The sequence below is a fragment of the Coregonus lavaretus genome (genome assembly GCF_964263955.1).
Source record: "Coregonus lavaretus genome assembly, chromosome: 30".
In the NCBI taxonomy this organism is placed as follows: Eukaryota; Metazoa; Chordata; class Actinopteri; order Salmoniformes; family Salmonidae; genus Coregonus; species Coregonus lavaretus.
The window spans coordinates 32,050,233-32,067,220 of NC_140017.1; the positions used below are offsets into that span (position 1 = coordinate 32,050,233).

Sequence of the window (16,988 nt, forward strand, 5' to 3'; positions counted from 1 at the left end):
TGGTTCCATGTGAATTACAATCCTGACGCCCTGTTTTAAAGTTTTGGAAACATGAAGCCCTCTACTTTCATATCACATCAAAATAATTTCACAAATGCAAAATCTACTCTTACCTTACTTACTGTAGCTCAGTTGGTAGAGCATGGCGCTTGCAACGCCAGGGTTGTGGGTTCGTTTCCCACGGGGGGCCAGTATGAAAATGTATGCACTCACTAACTGTAAGTCGCTCTGGATAAGAGCGTCTGCTAAATGACTAAAATGTAAAATGTTGTACTGTTTAAACCGGTTTTACCACAGTTGCAGCCAACAGTATTTTTCAGTGACAACGCGTTCCTTGTGGCCTTCTTCCGTTAGACACTGGTGTTCGGAGCATGCTAGATAGCTAATTAGCACAGGTGGTCGCTTCTGTCTTCCGTCTGTGTTCCATAAACACGCGCTGTAACATGGAAATATGGCCGTGTGGGAACCCTAACCCTATAAAAGTGTGTCGAAATTTTACCTTATGTTTTTATAAATTATTTATCGCTGATATGAAAGTTAAGTTCCATATGTTTCCAAAACTGTATCGCGTGTGAGGCGTATTTGCGTTTTAGACAGCGCTTCGGGGCACAGCCAGACAGTCGGTTCGCCGTCCTCAGCCGGCAAAAGGGTTTATGAATAAACTAGTATTGTGTGTGTGTGCGCGTATACTGAACAAAAAGATAAACGCAACATGTAAAGTGTTGGACCCATGTTTCATGAGCTGAAATAAAAGATCCCAGAAATGTTCCATACGCACAAAAAGCTTATTTCTCTAAAATGTTGTGCACAAATTTGTTTACGTCCCTGTTAGTGAGCATTTCTCCTTTGCCAAGATAATCCATCCACCTGACAGATGTGGTATATCAAGAAGCTGAATAAACAGCATGATCATTACACAGGTGCACCTTGTGCTGGGGACAATAAAAGGCCACTCTAAAATGTGCAGTTTTGTCACACAACACAATGCCACAGAAGTCTCAAGTTTTGAGGGAGCATGCAATTGGCATGCTGACTGCAGGAATGTCCACCAGAGCTGTTGTCAGAGAATGTAATGTTAATGTCTCTACCATTAGCCGCCTCCAACGTCGTTTTAGAGAATTTGGCAGTACGTCCAACCGGCCCCACAATCGCCGACCACACCAGCGCAGGAACTCCACATCCAGCTTCTTCACCTGCGGGATCATCTGAAACCAGCCACCCGGACAGCTGATGAAACTGAGGAGTATTTATGTCTGTAATAAAGCCCTTATGTGGGGAAAAGCGTATTCTGATTGGCTGCACCACAGCCCAGTCATGTGAAATACATAGATTAAGGCCTAATTTATTTATTTCGATTAACTGATTTCCTTATACAGTATGAACTGTTTTGAAATTGTTGCATGTTGCGTTTATATTTTTGTTCAGTGTATATACATGCTAGTCTATTCACGAACCTGTTTGCCAGCTGAGGACGGCGGTCCGACGGTGCCCCGAAGCTCTGTCTAAAACGCAAATATATGTGTGTGTGTATATATAGATATATATATATATACATACATACATACATACAGTTGGGGGAAAAAAGTATTTAGTCAGCCACCAATTGTGCAAGTTCTCCCACTTAAAAAGATGAGAGGCCTGTAATTTTCATCATAGGTACACGTCAACTATGACAGACAAAATGAGAAAAAAAAATCCAGAAAATCACATTGTAGGATTTTTAATGAATTTATTTGCAAATTATGGTGGAAAATAAGTATTTGGTCAATAACAAAAGTTTCTCAATACTTTGTTATATACCCTTTGTTGGCAATGACACAGGTCAAACGTTTTCTGTAAGTCTTCACAAGGTTTTCACACACTGTTGCTGGTATTTTGGCCCATTCCTCCATGCAGATCTCCTCTAGAGCAGTGATGTTTTGGGGCTGTCGCTGGGCAACACGGACTTTCAACTCCCTCCAAAGATTTTCTATGGGGTTGAGATCTGGAGACTGGCTAGGCCACTCCAGGACCTTGAAATGCTTCTTACGAAGCCACTCCTTCGTTGCCCGGGCAGTGTGTTTGGGATCATTGTCATGCTGTAAGACCCAGCCACATTTCATCTTCAATGCCCTTGCTGATGGAAGGAGGTTTTCACTCAAAATCTCACGATACATGGCCCCATTCATTCTTTCCTTTACACGGATCAGTCGTCCTGGTCCCTTTGCAGAAAAACAGCCCCAAAGCATGATGTTTCCACCCCCATGCTTCACAGTAGGTATGGTGTTCTTTGGATGCAACTCAGCATTCTTTGTCCTCCAAACACGACGAGTTGAGTTTTTACCAAAAAGTTCTATTTTGGTTTCATCTGACGATATGACATTCTCCCAATCCTCTTCTGGATCATCCAAATGCACTCTAGCAATCTTCAGACGGGCCTGGACATGTACTGGCTTAAGCAGGGGGACACGTCTGGCACTGCAGCATTTGACTCCCTGGCGGCGTAGTGTGTTACTGATGGTAGGCTTTGTTACTTTGGTCCCAGCTCTCTGCAGGTCATTCACTAGGTCACCCCGTGTGGTCCTGGGATTTTTGCTCACCGTTCTTGTGATCATTTTGACCCCACGGGGTGAGATCTTGCGTGGAGCCCCAGATCGAGGGAGATTATCAGTGGTCTTGTATGTCTTCCATTTCCTAATAATTGCTCCCACATTTGATTTCCTCAAACCAAGCTGCTTACCTATTGCCGATTCAGTCTTCCCAGCCTGGTGCAGGTCTACAATTTTGTTTCTGGTGTCCTTTGACAGCTCTTTGGTCTTGGCCATAGTGGAGTTTGGAGTGTGACTGTTTGAGGTTGTGGACAGGTGTCGATCCCCGGGACCACCCATACACAAAAAAAACGTATGCACGCATGACTGTAAGTCGCTTTGGTTAAAAGCGTCTGCTAAATGGCATATTATTATTATTATTATTATTATTATTATTATTATTATTATTATTATTATACTGATAACAAGTTCAAACAGGTGCCATTAATACAGGTAACGAGTGTAGGACAGAGGAGGTCTGTGAGAGCCAGAAATCTTGCTTGTTTGTAGGTGACCAAATACTTATTTTCCACCATAATTTGCAAATAAATTCATTAAAAATCCTACAATGTGATTTTCAGGAAAAAAAAATCTCAATTAGTCTGTCATAGTTGACGTGTACCTATGATGAAAATTACAGGCCGCTCATCTTTAAGTGGGAGAACTTGCACAATTGGTGGCTGACTAAATACTTTTTTTCCCCACTGTGTGTGTGTATATATATATATATATATATATATACTACCAGTCAAAACTTTGGACACACCTACTCATTCAATTTTTTTTACATTGTAGAATAATAGTGAAGACATCAAAACTATGAAATAACACATATGGAATCATGTAGTAACCAAAAAAGTGTTAAACAAATCAAAATATATTTTATATTTGAGATTCTTCAAATAGCCATCCTTTGCCTTGATGACAGCTTTGCACACTCTTGGCATTCTCTCAACCAGCTTCATGAGAGAGTTACTTGGAATGCATTTAAATTGACAGGTGCGCCGCCTTAAAAGTTAATTTGTGGAATTTCTTTCCTTCTTAATGCGTTTGAGCCAATGTTGTGTTGTGACAAGGTAGGGGGTATACAGAAGATAGCCCTATTTGGTAAAAGACCAAGTCCATATTATGGCAAGAACAGATCAAATAAGCAAAGAGAAACAGTCCATCATTACTTTAAGGCATGAAGGTCAGTCAATACGGAAAATATCAAGAACTTTGTACGTTTCTTCAAGTGCAGTCGCAAAAACCATCGAGCGCTATGATGAACCTGGATCTCATGAGGACCGCCACAGTAATGGAAGACCCAGAGTTACCTCTGCTGCAGAGGATAAGTTCATTAGAGTTACCAGCCTCAGAAATTGCAGCCCAAATAGATGCTTCACATAGTTCAAGTAACAGACATATCTTAACATCAACTTGTTCAGAGGAGACTGTGTGAATCATGGTCGAATTGCTTCAAAGAAACCATTAATAAAGGACACCGATAAGAAGAAGAGACTTGCTTGGGCCAAGAATCACGAGCAATGGACATTAGACCTGTGAAAATCTGGATGATCTCTGCATGTGTATTTCCCACCGTAAAGCATGGAGGAGGAGGTGAATGAACTGTAGCTCCCCAGTGCCGGCAGCACTCATGCAGCCCCAGACCATGACACTCCCACCACCATGCTTGACTGTAGGCAAAACACATTTGTCTTTGTACTCCTCACCTGGTTGCCGCCACACACGCTTGACACCATCTGAACCAAATAAGTTTATCTTGGTCTCATCAGACCACAGGACATGGTTCCAGTAATCCATGTCCTTAGTCTGCTTGTCTTCAGCAAACTGTTTGCAGGCTTTCTTGTGCATCATCTTTAGAAGAGGCTTCCTTCTGGGACGACAGCCATGCAGACCAATTTGATGCAGTGTGCGGCGTATGGTCTGAGCACTGACAGGCTGACCCCCCACCCCTTCAACCTCTGCAGCAATGCTGGCAGCACTCATACGTCTATTTCCCAAAGACAACCTCTGGATATGACGCTGAGCACGTGCACTCAACTTCTTTGGTCGACCATGGCGAGGCCTGTTCTGAGTGGAACCTGTCCTGTTAAACCGCTGTATGGTCTTGGCCACCGTGCTGCAGCTCAGTTTCAGGGTCTTGGCAATCTTCTTATAGCCCAGGCCATCTTTATGTAGGGCAACAATTCTTTTTTTCAGATCCTCAGAGAGTTCTTTGCCATGAGGTGCCATGTTGAACTTCCAGTGACCAGTATGAGGGAGTGTGAGAGCGATGACACCAAATTGAACACATCTGCTCCCCATTCACACCTGAGACCTTGTAACACTAACGAGTCACATGACACTGGGGAGGGGAAAATGGCTAATTGGGCCCAATTTGGACATTTTCACATAGGGGTGTACTCACTTTTGTTGTCAGTGGTTTAGACATTAATGGTTATTTTGAGGGGACAGCAAATTTACACTGTTATACAAGCTGTACACTCACTACTTTACATTGTAGCAAAGTGTCATTTCTTCAGTATTGTCACATGAAAAGATATACTCAAATATTTACAAAAATGTGAGGGATGTACTCACTTTTGTGAGATACTGTATATATCTCGTCTATTGAATGGGGTAGGATAGGGATTGAGATTAGTGTTGCGATTTGGTTGATATTAGGAATACTTGGATTTTTGATTAAAGCTGAAATGCTTGGTGGTACGTCAATTTAAATAGTCTGAGATGTTTCCACTGATAAGCACTTTTAACTGTTTTATTCTTACCTTTGTTCTGAACTTTATTCCATAATCTATAATCTCTTTAATCTCACTTTCAATTGATACCATGCTTATTATGCATATCACTCTCATATTTGCTAAGCTATTAGCATTTAGATTTGAGGAAGCCCATATAGGTAACAATCACTGGAGTGTAAGGCTTTAATTTATATTCCAAAAGGAATGTTTTTGTCTTCTGAAATATTAATGAATGCCTTACTGAATTAAAGATAAAAGCCATATCCATTATTGTGTCACCATGGATGTAAAGACCGTTTAAGTATTCTATATGTCTAAGAGGGTTTGAGTACTTCCATAATGTTTCTCTCCACTCCTCTTCCTCGGGTTTACAGATTGCAGAGTGGGAGGAGAACCAACTTGACGAGCACGTGAACTTTGACAACTGCAAGATCGACCCCGCCCCCTTCCAACTGGTGGAGCGCACTTCACTACATAAGGTCTGTGTCGGTCTGTCTGTCTGTTTGTTAGTTATACTGCTCAGTACCCCCTTTTGACAAAATAGCTCCAGGATTAATATTGTAAAATGAGTATTGTAGCTGGATAGTCCAGTGTTAATGCTATTATAGCCACTGCATTGCAAACGTGCGCACACACACACACACACACACACACACACACGTCTGCTCTGCCACAATGTCTGTCTCCCTCCGAGTGCAGGAGAAAAGAACAGGCTGCATGAAGGGGGGCTTTTGAGCAGTGTTGATTTAGTTTTCCTACTGCGACATACACTGCAGAGCGTTTCTTTCCCACACACGCTCTCATTCTCACTTACCTGGCAGGCCTAATGTCCTCCATTCATAATGCCCCCCTTCTCCTCTCTTCTCCCATCCTCTCCTCCCTGCTCTGTGTGCCTGCTATTTAAACATTTAAGAGTGGGATTCTGCACCAATCCATCAAGCTCTCCCCTCCCTCAACCTCCCTCATCGCACACTGCCAACACCCAATACCACACACAGTCTCCCTCCACATGTTAGTCTGTGTGTGTGTGGTTGGTTATTCTATCCCCAAAGGTCCCGACAAGGATAGTAAAACAAGGACAATTCTCCCTTATGGGGACATTTCCCACGTCTCCATGAGGACAAAGGCTATTTTAAGCTTGGGGGTTAGGGTCAGTGGATAGGGTTAGGGAAAATAGGATTTTGAATGGAAATACATTTTAGGTCCCCACGAGTATAGAAGAACAAAGCTGTGTGTGTGTTAGAGCTGGGACGATAAACTGAAAATGATCAACACCGACCAAATCGATCACTTATCGCAGGCATTTTGCTGATATTGTTCATTACGATAAGTAGCCTATGCTAGAGAAATGTGAAGTTTGAAATGAAATAAGTTTGCTAATATGGGTGATTGTTAATAGGACAATTGATGGTACAACCATCAAACTAGTAGTAGTAGTTTAAAGGCCCAGTGCAGTCCAAAACGTGATTTTTCAGTGTTTTATGTATATATATACAGACTGAGGTTGGAATAATACTTTTGTGTTACAAAAGACCCCTGAAATTTCAGCCTGTTTTGGTGGGATGGAGTTTCGTCCTGCCTGGTGAAAAAGTTCCAAAACTTCTGCCAATAACAGCTAGTTTTCAGTTTTCCCCACTTAGACGACTCCCAGACAGTCCGAGCTAAATTCTTGCTTGAGAAATTGCTCTTTGCTAAGAAGCTATTTTTGTTTCTTTGTTTTCAATTAAAATGGTCAAAATCACAGTGAGGTACTGAGTTGTTACCCAGAAGTTATTTGATATTTTAAGATTTTTTTTTTTTTATGGTTGTATTGGACCTTTTTAAAGGATCTTTATTATTTTTTACTGTGGTGCACATTGTTATAAACCTATTATTCTATTTATTGTTATTGCATCAATTCAGACAATTTATTGCTGTATGGATTTTTGTCCCAGCTCGTGTGTGTGTGTGTAGGCGTGTGTGACTTATGGACACTCGTCAAGGTGATTACTTGCTGATTACTTCATTAGTTGAATGAGGAAGGAGCCTGCACCCCATGTAACCTGTCAGTGACCACTGAGCTGACTGTTCTAATGCACTAACTGCTGTAGTTTAATAGCTTCTCTAAGATTTTCACAGGCTTTGTCTCTAAAGGAATGTCAAAAGGGAATCTATGGTTGGCTGTGTTCTAGCAGTTGGTTCTAGATGTTGATTTTAACAGTTCTAGCTGTTGGTTCTAAGAGTTCTAAATATTGGTTCTAAGTATTCTAGCAGTTGGTTCTAAGTGTTCTGGATGTGGGTTCTAAGTGTATTGTTCTCTTGTCCCCAGACCCACACCATCTTCTCTCTGCTGGGGTTGGACCATGCCTATGTCACCAGCATTGGGCGACTCATCGGAGTGGTGTCCCTCAAAGAGGTGAGTGACACGGATCACCTGGAGTTGACCACATCAACATGACACTGTCGCATCATCATCATCATCATCATCCCTTACAGCATCATGACAGCCACCATCGTCATAACAATGTCCATCATCATCTTCCTCACTGTCACAATCATCTGCATAACATAACGTTATGACTATAACTACTGTTCCCTGAAGGGGGGAAACTTCAGTACAACATACTATTGGGGGTGTCACACTCTTGCGACTTCGGTTGAAGGAACTAAAATCAGGCCTGACGAGGCCAATTTAAATCCGTTCCTCACTGGAAGCCCCGCCTTCCACAGGAGATAAACGTGAGGCTCGGATTCATTCCTTCAATTTAATACCGCTCTTCACCGAGCCCAGGAACGTGCAGGGCCAAACAGGTGTTGTACCTCGTTTCCCTCCTTCAGGGAACAGTAGTTATAGTCATAACGTTACGTTCCCTTTTCAATCAACTTCGGTACAACATACTGTGGGGAAATGGAATCCCGCACCAAGCCAACCCCAACGGATTTCATTGGCCTTGTCAGGCATGATTTTAGTTCCTTCAACCGAAGTCATGTTGTACCGAAGTGGACTGACTGAAAGGGAACTGTCACCACCATCACACACACACACACACACACAGTCAGCATTAATGAGCTCCGCTCTTTCCGGCCCTTCAATTGGTGACAGACAGCAAGACAAATTACTGGGTAATGTTCCTTGCAGTCTCTCCTCTCTCGGTCTCTTGTTCTTTCTCTCTCGCTCTCTCCACAAACAAAACAGGCAGAAGCACTCAGTCTTTGTAAATTGGCTGTAAAATAGGAGATTGTTGCTAAGCACAGTGTTGTTCCACTGGCTGACATTTAGGCCTTTTGTTTGGTGTTAGACAAGCAGACAAAAAAAGCAGTGAGACGAGACACCCAGTACTGCTGCATTCAGCTCGTCTTATGCCTCCTAATAACTGGATACACAAGGAAGGGTGTGTGTGAGAGAGAGCGAGAGAGAGCAACCTGCGTCTCTGCTTAGAAACAGCTGTTGGCCAGACGTCTGTCATGGTTGGGGAAGGAGAGGGATGGAGTGGATGACATGACGTCTGATAGGGGCTATTGTTTGGGCCTATAAATGTTTAGCTCCATAACCATAAAATGTGGTCATCTTTACTTTATTATAGACTTGGGCAGTATCCAGATTGTCATACCTTCATACCGACCTTGTGCCATACCGGGATATTCGGTAATACCGGCACTGAACACAAGGGGAGCTATTTTCAAGCCCCACTGAGCCTTTGTAATCCGAAGTTTAGCAATGCTAACAAGTACATGTTAAATCCCATAGAGAACGCTAACTCATTCTAACGAGCGCATTGCGAACATTTTATACAGTCTCTGACCTAAAGTATTTGCAGGACAGACAACCCCAGCTCATAAAGTTATACAAGTAACAAAAAAATGCTACTCACAGTTTGCTGCACGCACAAAACAAATATTAGACAGCAAGGCTCTTGATCCAGGAGGGGATTCTCTGCTCTTACCAAGAGATGCTTGATTTTGGAAGAAGCTAACTACTTAACTAGATAGCTAACTAGCTACTAAATTAGCAAACCAAATGTGCAGAGCATTTAGCACATTTTAGACAGTTAACTTAATAGTTATAAGATATCTAGTTGTGAACTCCATACTGTAACTAGATCACCTGGCGTGTGCTGCACAACAGTGAGTGACTCACAAGGCTCCAGTCTCTCATTGTTGTGCACTTGTAAACAAACACCATGTTACTGGGGACTACCGGTAAACTTCATAATGAAAAATTGTGACAGGTGAAATGAAGAACACAATCTTCTTTATCTCTTAACGTATTGCAGAAGTTGACTGCAGGTATTTACTTAACAAGTAGCTACAAATATGCAAAGAAAAATTTAATCATTCAAATAAAGAGTTTCAACGGTATTGAAAAACCATTGTATAACCATATCCAAAAACCCCGGTATACGGCCCGAGCCTACTTTATTACCATGGTAGCATAGCCCCACTACCTATATTATCACCTAGAAAGACCATATCAACCGCCCTGTAATATTGCCATGGTTAAACCTCACCATTCTGCTTTGGTCTACACATCAATAACACTCTGTACAGATTGATCTGTCCTCTCTGATACTAATCCTTACTTATTTTCAATCCCAAATTGACTGGTACTCCATAACTGTGACCCGTAGTCCCTAAGTGTCAAATTGTACAGGCAAGGGGTCTGTTTTGGATTGGGCAAGTCTCTTGGCCTTTGTTTACTGATTCTTCCTGTATTATCTCTGTAGCTGCGGAAGGCCATCGAGGGTTCTGTGGCGGTGAAGGGGGTGAAGGTGCGCCCCCCTCTGTCCAGTTTCCGGGACAGCGGCACCAGCGGCACCAGCAGCAGCAATAGCGAGAACGAAGCCACAGAGCTCCACAAGCTGTGGGACCGCCACAAGTCCATGTCCCTCCCCCGGGAGCACCTGGCCTCCGACTCTGACGAGAAGTCCCAGTGAGGGGGATGGGGACAGGGGACAGGTGATAGGGACAGGTGGACGGGATGGGGATGGGGACAGGTGTGTTGGCGAGGAGGGCGGAGGAGTAGGAGGAGCGTTGACCCTCCCGCCTCAAAACCACAACCTATGCTGCAACCTCATGGCTTGGATCAATATTTAATTCTGGAATATAGAGTTCTCTCCTCTTCCTCCTCTCATAACCTTCCTCTCCATCCCTCTTTCCTTTACCCCTTCTCCCAGTGGGCCTTTGGGCCCTGCACTTACTCAACTCTTATGGAGGAGGGATGGACTCACCACAGACTGGACCCTGCTCTCCACTAGGCTTGGGGGGCCCACAGCAGAAGAGATCTGTGTGTTAGGGAGAGGAGAGGAGTTAAGATGTCACTGCTTAACAAAGGTGGTCAAAACAAAATGTATAGAATGTGGTTTGACTATAAAAGGGATTGCATTTTGTATATATTTTTTGGCCGACTTTGGTATTGGTGAGGAAATGTTCAAAGTTTGTTTGCATTTTGTGGACCTGTAAACGTTTCTTTCTGACCAGTCTTCCATATGCAGACGGTTCAACGGTGATAAGAGGATAGGCTTGTGTACCGGTATGGATGTTAGTGGGAGTGTATGTATTGAGTGCATGGACGTATTGGTTTGTCTGTATTTAGACAAAGGCGGTAGCGAAACCAACCTTCTGCTTTTCTTACTTTGTGATTTGAATCTTCTTATCAGACATGTTTCAGCCTTATCATTTCAGCTGTGTTCTATTTTGTTCCCATCTGGTTTAGTGACCTGGAAATAAGTTTGGAAGGTAGCCTAGCAGTTAGAGCGTTGGGCCAGTAACCAAAAGGTCGCTGGTTCGAATACCCGAGGCGACAAGGTGAAAAATCTGTCTGTGTCCTTGAGCAAGGCACTTTACCCTAATATGCTCCAGGGGTGCTGTACTACTATGGCTGACCCTGTTAAACAACACATTTCACTGCACCTATCATACTACTATGGCTAACCCTGTAAAACACATTTAACTGCACCTATCTGGTGTATGCGACAAAACGTATTTTATTTGTGTATTTTTTTCACCTTGCCTCTGTAGAGAGAACCACATACTGTTCTGGTCTCAGATTGGGAGACATCTTCACCACTCTAGCTCTCTCTTTCTCAGTCCTCTCTCTCTTTCCCTCTTCTTTTTTCTGTGAGAGTCTGGGTGAGAGAATAGTCTACTCTATGCAAACTGATGTACAGTATGTAGGTATTCTGTAGAGTGGTGAAAGCATGTGTTAACACATTACCTTTCAGCATGCTTCAGCACACGTGCTGTGAACTCCTTTAAGAAAACACGGCCTCAAACACGCGCACATACATATATGTGTATGTGTATGTGTATGTGTATGTATATATGTATGTATGTGTGTGTATATATATGTGTACATATATATGTATATATATATATATATATATATATATATATATATATATATATATATATATATATATATATATATATATATATATATATATATATATATATATATATATATATATATATATATATATATGTATGTGTATATGTATATATATATATATATATATATATATATGTATGTGTATATGTATGTGTATATGTATGTGTGTGTGTATGTATATATATATATATATATATGTGTATATATATGTATATATATATATGTATATATATATATGTATATATATATATATATATATATATATATATGTATATATATATATATGTATATATATATATATATATATGTACATACATACATACATACATACATACATACATACATACATACATACATACATACATACATACATACATACATACATACATACATACATACATACGTACATACGTATGTATGTATGTATGTGTATGCGTGTGTGTGTATATATATGTGTGTGTATATACAGTGAGGGGGAAAAAAGTATTTCATCCCCTGCTGATTTTGTACGTTTGCCCACTGACAAAGACATGATCAGTCTATAATTTTAATGGTAGGTTTATTTGAACAGTGAGAGACAGAATAACAACAACAAAATCCAGAAAAACGCATGTCAAAAATGTTATAAATTGATTTGCATTTTAATGAGGGAAATAAGTATTTGACCCCTCTGCAAAACATGACTTAGTACTTGGTGGCAAAACCCTTGTTGGCAATCACAGAGGTCAGACGTTTCTTGTAGTTGGCCACCAGGTTTGCACACATCTCAGGAGGGATTTTGTCCCACTCCTCTTTGCATATCTTCTCCAAGTCATTTAGGTTTCGAGCCTGATGTTTGGCAACTCAAACCTTCAGCTCCCTCCACAGATTTTCTATGGGATTAAGGTCTGGAGACTGGCTAGGCCACTCCAGGACCTTAATGTGCTTCTTCTTGAGCCACTCCTTTGTTGCCTTGGCCGTATATTTTGGGTCATTGTCATGCTGGAATACCCATCCACGACCCATTTTCAATGCCCTTGCTGAGGGAAGGAGGTTCTCACCCAAGATTTGACAGTACATGGCCCCGTCCATCGTCCCTTTGATGCTGTGAAGTTGTCCTGTCCCCTTAGCAGAAAAACACCCCCAAAACATAATGTTTCCACCTCCATGTTTGACGGTGGGGATGGTGTTCTTGGGGTCATAGGCAGCATTCCTCCTCCTCCAAACACAGCGAGTTGAGTTGATGCCAAAGAGCTCCATTTTGGTCTCATCTGACCACAACACTTTCACCCAGTTCTCCTCTGAATCATTCAGATGTTCATTGGCAAACTTAAGATGGGCCTGTATATGTGCTTTCTTGAGCAGGGGGACCTTGCAGGCGCTGCAGGATTTCAGTCCTTCACGGCGTAGTGTGTTACCAATTGTTTTCTTGGTGGCTATGGTCCCAGCTGCCTTGAGATCCTTGACAAGATCCTCCCGTGTAGTTCTGGGCTGATTCCTCACCGTTCTCATGATCATTGCAACTCCACGAGGTGAGATCTTGCATGGAGCCCCAGGCCGAGGGAGATTGACAGTTCTTTTGTGTTTCTTCAATTTGCGAATAATCGCACCAACTGTTGTCACCTTCTCACCAAGCTGCTTGGCGATGGTCTTGTAGCCCATTCCAGCCTTGTGTAGGTCTACAATCTTGGAGAGCTCTTTGGTCTTGGCCATGGTGGAGAGTTTGGAATCTGATTGATTGATTGCTTCTGTGGACAGGTGTCTTTTATACAGGTAACAAACTGAGATTAGGAGCACTCCCTTTAAGAGTGTGCTCCTAATCTCAGCTCGTTACCTGTATAAAAATCACCTGGGAGCCAGAAATCTTTCTGATTGAGAGGGGGTCAAATACTTATTTCCCTCATTAAAATGCAAATCAATTTATAACATTTTTGACATGCATTTTTTCTGGATGTTTTTGTTGTTATTCTGTCTCTCACTGTTCAAATAAACCTACCATTAAAATGATAGACTGATCATGTCTTTGTCAGTGGGCAAACGTACAAAATCAGCAGGGGATCAAATACTTTTTTCACTCACTGTGTGTGTGTGTGTGTGTGTGTGTGTGTATATGTATATATATATGTGTGTGTGTGTGTGTGTGTGTGTATATGTACACACACACACACACACACACACACACACACACACACACACACACAGGTTTTAATAATAGCCAGTCTGCACACTCCAAGAGAAGAGGGCTTTCTCTAAATATAGCTCTTAATATCCCTGACTGAGTGTGTTGGGCTAGAAAGGGAGGGAGGAAAGGGGGAGGAGGAGAGGAAGAAGGAGAGGGGGAAGAGGGAGAGTGAATGGAAGGCTGAAAGATGACAGAATTAAAGCTTTTTCTGTTATCTAATCTGCTGCTTTAGGGTGCTTTTCTTCAATAGAACCCAGGGTAGCTTTCTGGTTGGCCAACTTCACATCCCCACTGTATATGTCCACTGTCCAGTAACACTACGGTGATCAGAGTAAAGTCAGACCCAGACCACATAGAACCAGTTTGATTAATGTTGACCAGAACTAACTGACCATCTCTCTCTCTCTCTCTGATTTAACAGGCAGGGGTCATTTTGTGGCTTCTTTCTTCCTCTCTTCTTTGTAGTGTTTGCACTGAAATGCCTGATGCCTCTGAAAAGGACTGAGCAGAGTCACTTCCTGTGTCAAACACTGCTTCCAACTGCAATTGTTGTTATTTTGATTTTGCTGTTCACATATGCAAGCTCAGAGCATTTGACTGTGGTTATACACATTCAGATTCCTTATTCAGTGCCACATTGAACAAAGTACACACACTGACTGACATTGTGTTATTGCATGAATAGGTTTTAATTTCAGTGGTGAGTTCTTGCCTTGTTCACCGCCACTGAAAAGAAAACACACACACTAACATCTTCACAGACTGACATGCCCATCCTCACATGCAGAGAGACAGCATGGCTTTGCATGAAGGAGTGCATGTGACTTTGAAGGCTGTATTTTATATTGTTAGAATTTTGACCAAAAAAAGATTGAGGAAAACATATGAGGAGAAATATACTGTTGTGTTTATCATTTTAATGGACAATGTCATTATGATGATGGCTGTTTGTTGAATGTTTTTATTCTCACTTATTTTGTGTATTTTCTCATTGAATTAATTTTGATCTAGGTTTGATCGGCATCATTCATTCATCCAATGAGCTTTAATCATGGTTTATTTTGGGAAAGGGGATGGGGCTTTTTGTGGAATGTGTGGATTGAAAACTTTTCTATAGGTTTGCAGATTTAATATATTTAACATATCATTGCTGTAATATGATCATTCATTTTAAATCTAACTGATCGTCATTGCTATCTATTGAGGTGCTCTTCCTGAAACTCCTTTTTAGTTTTTGTTGCATATTGCTCTTCCATGTCTGATTGTTATAAAAAGGTCCAATGCTCAATGTTTTTCCAGCCTTGCAGCATGTAACTAACATTTCTACAATGTTTATATATGCAATATGTATAACGCAAGTACCACTATAACGCTAGCAGAATGAGACCCACTACCTGAAGTAACAGGAACATTTAAGGAACATTTAAAGAACGTTTAAAGGACACATGGGCGTTCTAATGCTCTGTGGTCCATATGACGTCGTCATTTCACAAGTGCCTACATCATCTCAGGCCCCTGCATGGTAACAGGGGTAGGATAGGTTTTCTCTGTAAATGAATGTGATACATTTATGGGATGGAAATGACTACCCATGTCTCTGCATTTGATACACACACACACTCAGACACACACACAGAGGAGGAGGATGATGTCAGTGCAGTGTGCAATTATCCATAATCACCATGGCAACTCGCCGTTGTCAGTCCCCAAGCTTGCCGAAGGGACCAGCGAAAATACACGTTTGATTTGCTTTATTATTTGTATTTTTTTTGTTTGTTTTTTAATGGGTTTTTCATTATTTTGCGTGTCTCTGAAGTCAATCTCCCTTATTTTCCTTTTCCATTCTCTATGACATAATTTACTACAAGATAGATATTTTAGGGCAGGCACATATTTATTAATAGGTATTAATCAAAATAGAAGAATCTGATTTTTTTTGAATGATTAGGTAATCAACTTGTGCAATAACGATTGTTCATCTCACTTTCTAACCAGATTTTAATATATGAATTGACATGTATGCGAGAAACTTATTTTTGTAAAGAAATTGAACTTTTTTAAACAATATTTATGTGTAAGAGGGAAACTAATGAACGCACGCGCGCACACACACACATATATATACACTCTGTCTGGTCCCAGGCCATTTCTGGATTCTGCTGCTTGTACTGTATCCGTCTGACTCTGGACTGTATGATGTGTTATAGGCCCACTACGGAAACCCACTGGGGTCAAACCAGCCAGAGCTTAACAAGTCCAGTGCTATTTTTCACAAGAACAAATAAAACAATGTTTTGTATATCAGGGATGAATAAAGAGATTTTAACAAATGGGAGTCTGGAATCTTGGTCAGAGTAACTTCTCATCCTAATATCTTCCTTTCCCTCTCCTCTCCTCCCACAAGCTGTAGAACAGCAACAGTTTTTTTCCCTCTTTCTGTTTTTCTATTGCTCTCTTGTTATTTCCCTCTGGAGTGAGTTTGTTTTTTAAAAAAAATCTGTTTTTCAGAGTGAAATACCATCTGTACTGAAATGGGCAGATAAATGCTTAATTAAAGCTAAATGGGTTCATTCGTTAAGGTGTGAAAGTATACCTCTCTCCCTGTGGAGTCTAGCATATGTGTTCCAGACAGCTGTGCAGTAGAGTAGGGTAAGTTTTAAACTGCCGTGTCCCTTCTGTTCCAGATGAGATAACAGTCCCGTCTCTGACGCCTTTTGTTCTGGATTATGTCCCAGTGTAATCTGTAATGCCGGTAATCTGACCAACAGTCAACACTGCGATCTGAGATGAGACCCAACACTGCCCAATCCTGTTAGAGATTTTGATTATTTATGTCTGTCTGTCTGTGTGTGAGAGAAACCGAGTAAGTGTATGATGGAGAGAAAATGGTACAAAACAAAATGGCTATCTGTAGTTTTTTTTACCCATCTTCTGTAGTTTAATGCCGTACAAGTCATTTGTATTGCTGTGGTGGTGCCGGTGCCGGTGCTAGTTCTTGGTGGAACAGCTGTACACATGCTCAACACGACCACTTTGAGTTTCGTCTCCTGTCCCAGGCGATGTGGACTTCATATTGATTAATAATAAATGAAGGTGTCACAGTACCAGCTCGGGAGAGAGTGAGGAGGATACAAGGGGGGGATATTTTA

At 41.5% G+C, this 16,988-nt stretch overlaps 1 protein-coding gene across 1 annotated transcript in view; it reads left to right on the forward strand.

Annotated features, from left to right (window-relative positions):
- LOC311105387 (chloride channel protein 2-like) overlaps window positions 1-10,224 on the forward strand; it is a gene marked incomplete at both ends in the record, with an annotated part of 171,072 nt that extends 160,848 nt beyond the window's left edge. Inside the window, 3 exons of the mRNA XM_084147532.1 lie at window positions 5,686-5,790; window positions 7,620-7,706; window positions 10,015-10,224. Coding sequence (XP_084003658.1) covers window positions 5,686-5,790; window positions 7,620-7,706; window positions 10,015-10,224 — 402 coding nt within the window. The remainder of the gene's footprint in view (window positions 1-5,685; window positions 5,791-7,619; window positions 7,707-10,014) is intronic.
- Window positions 10,225-16,988: the final 6,764 nt, after the last annotated feature.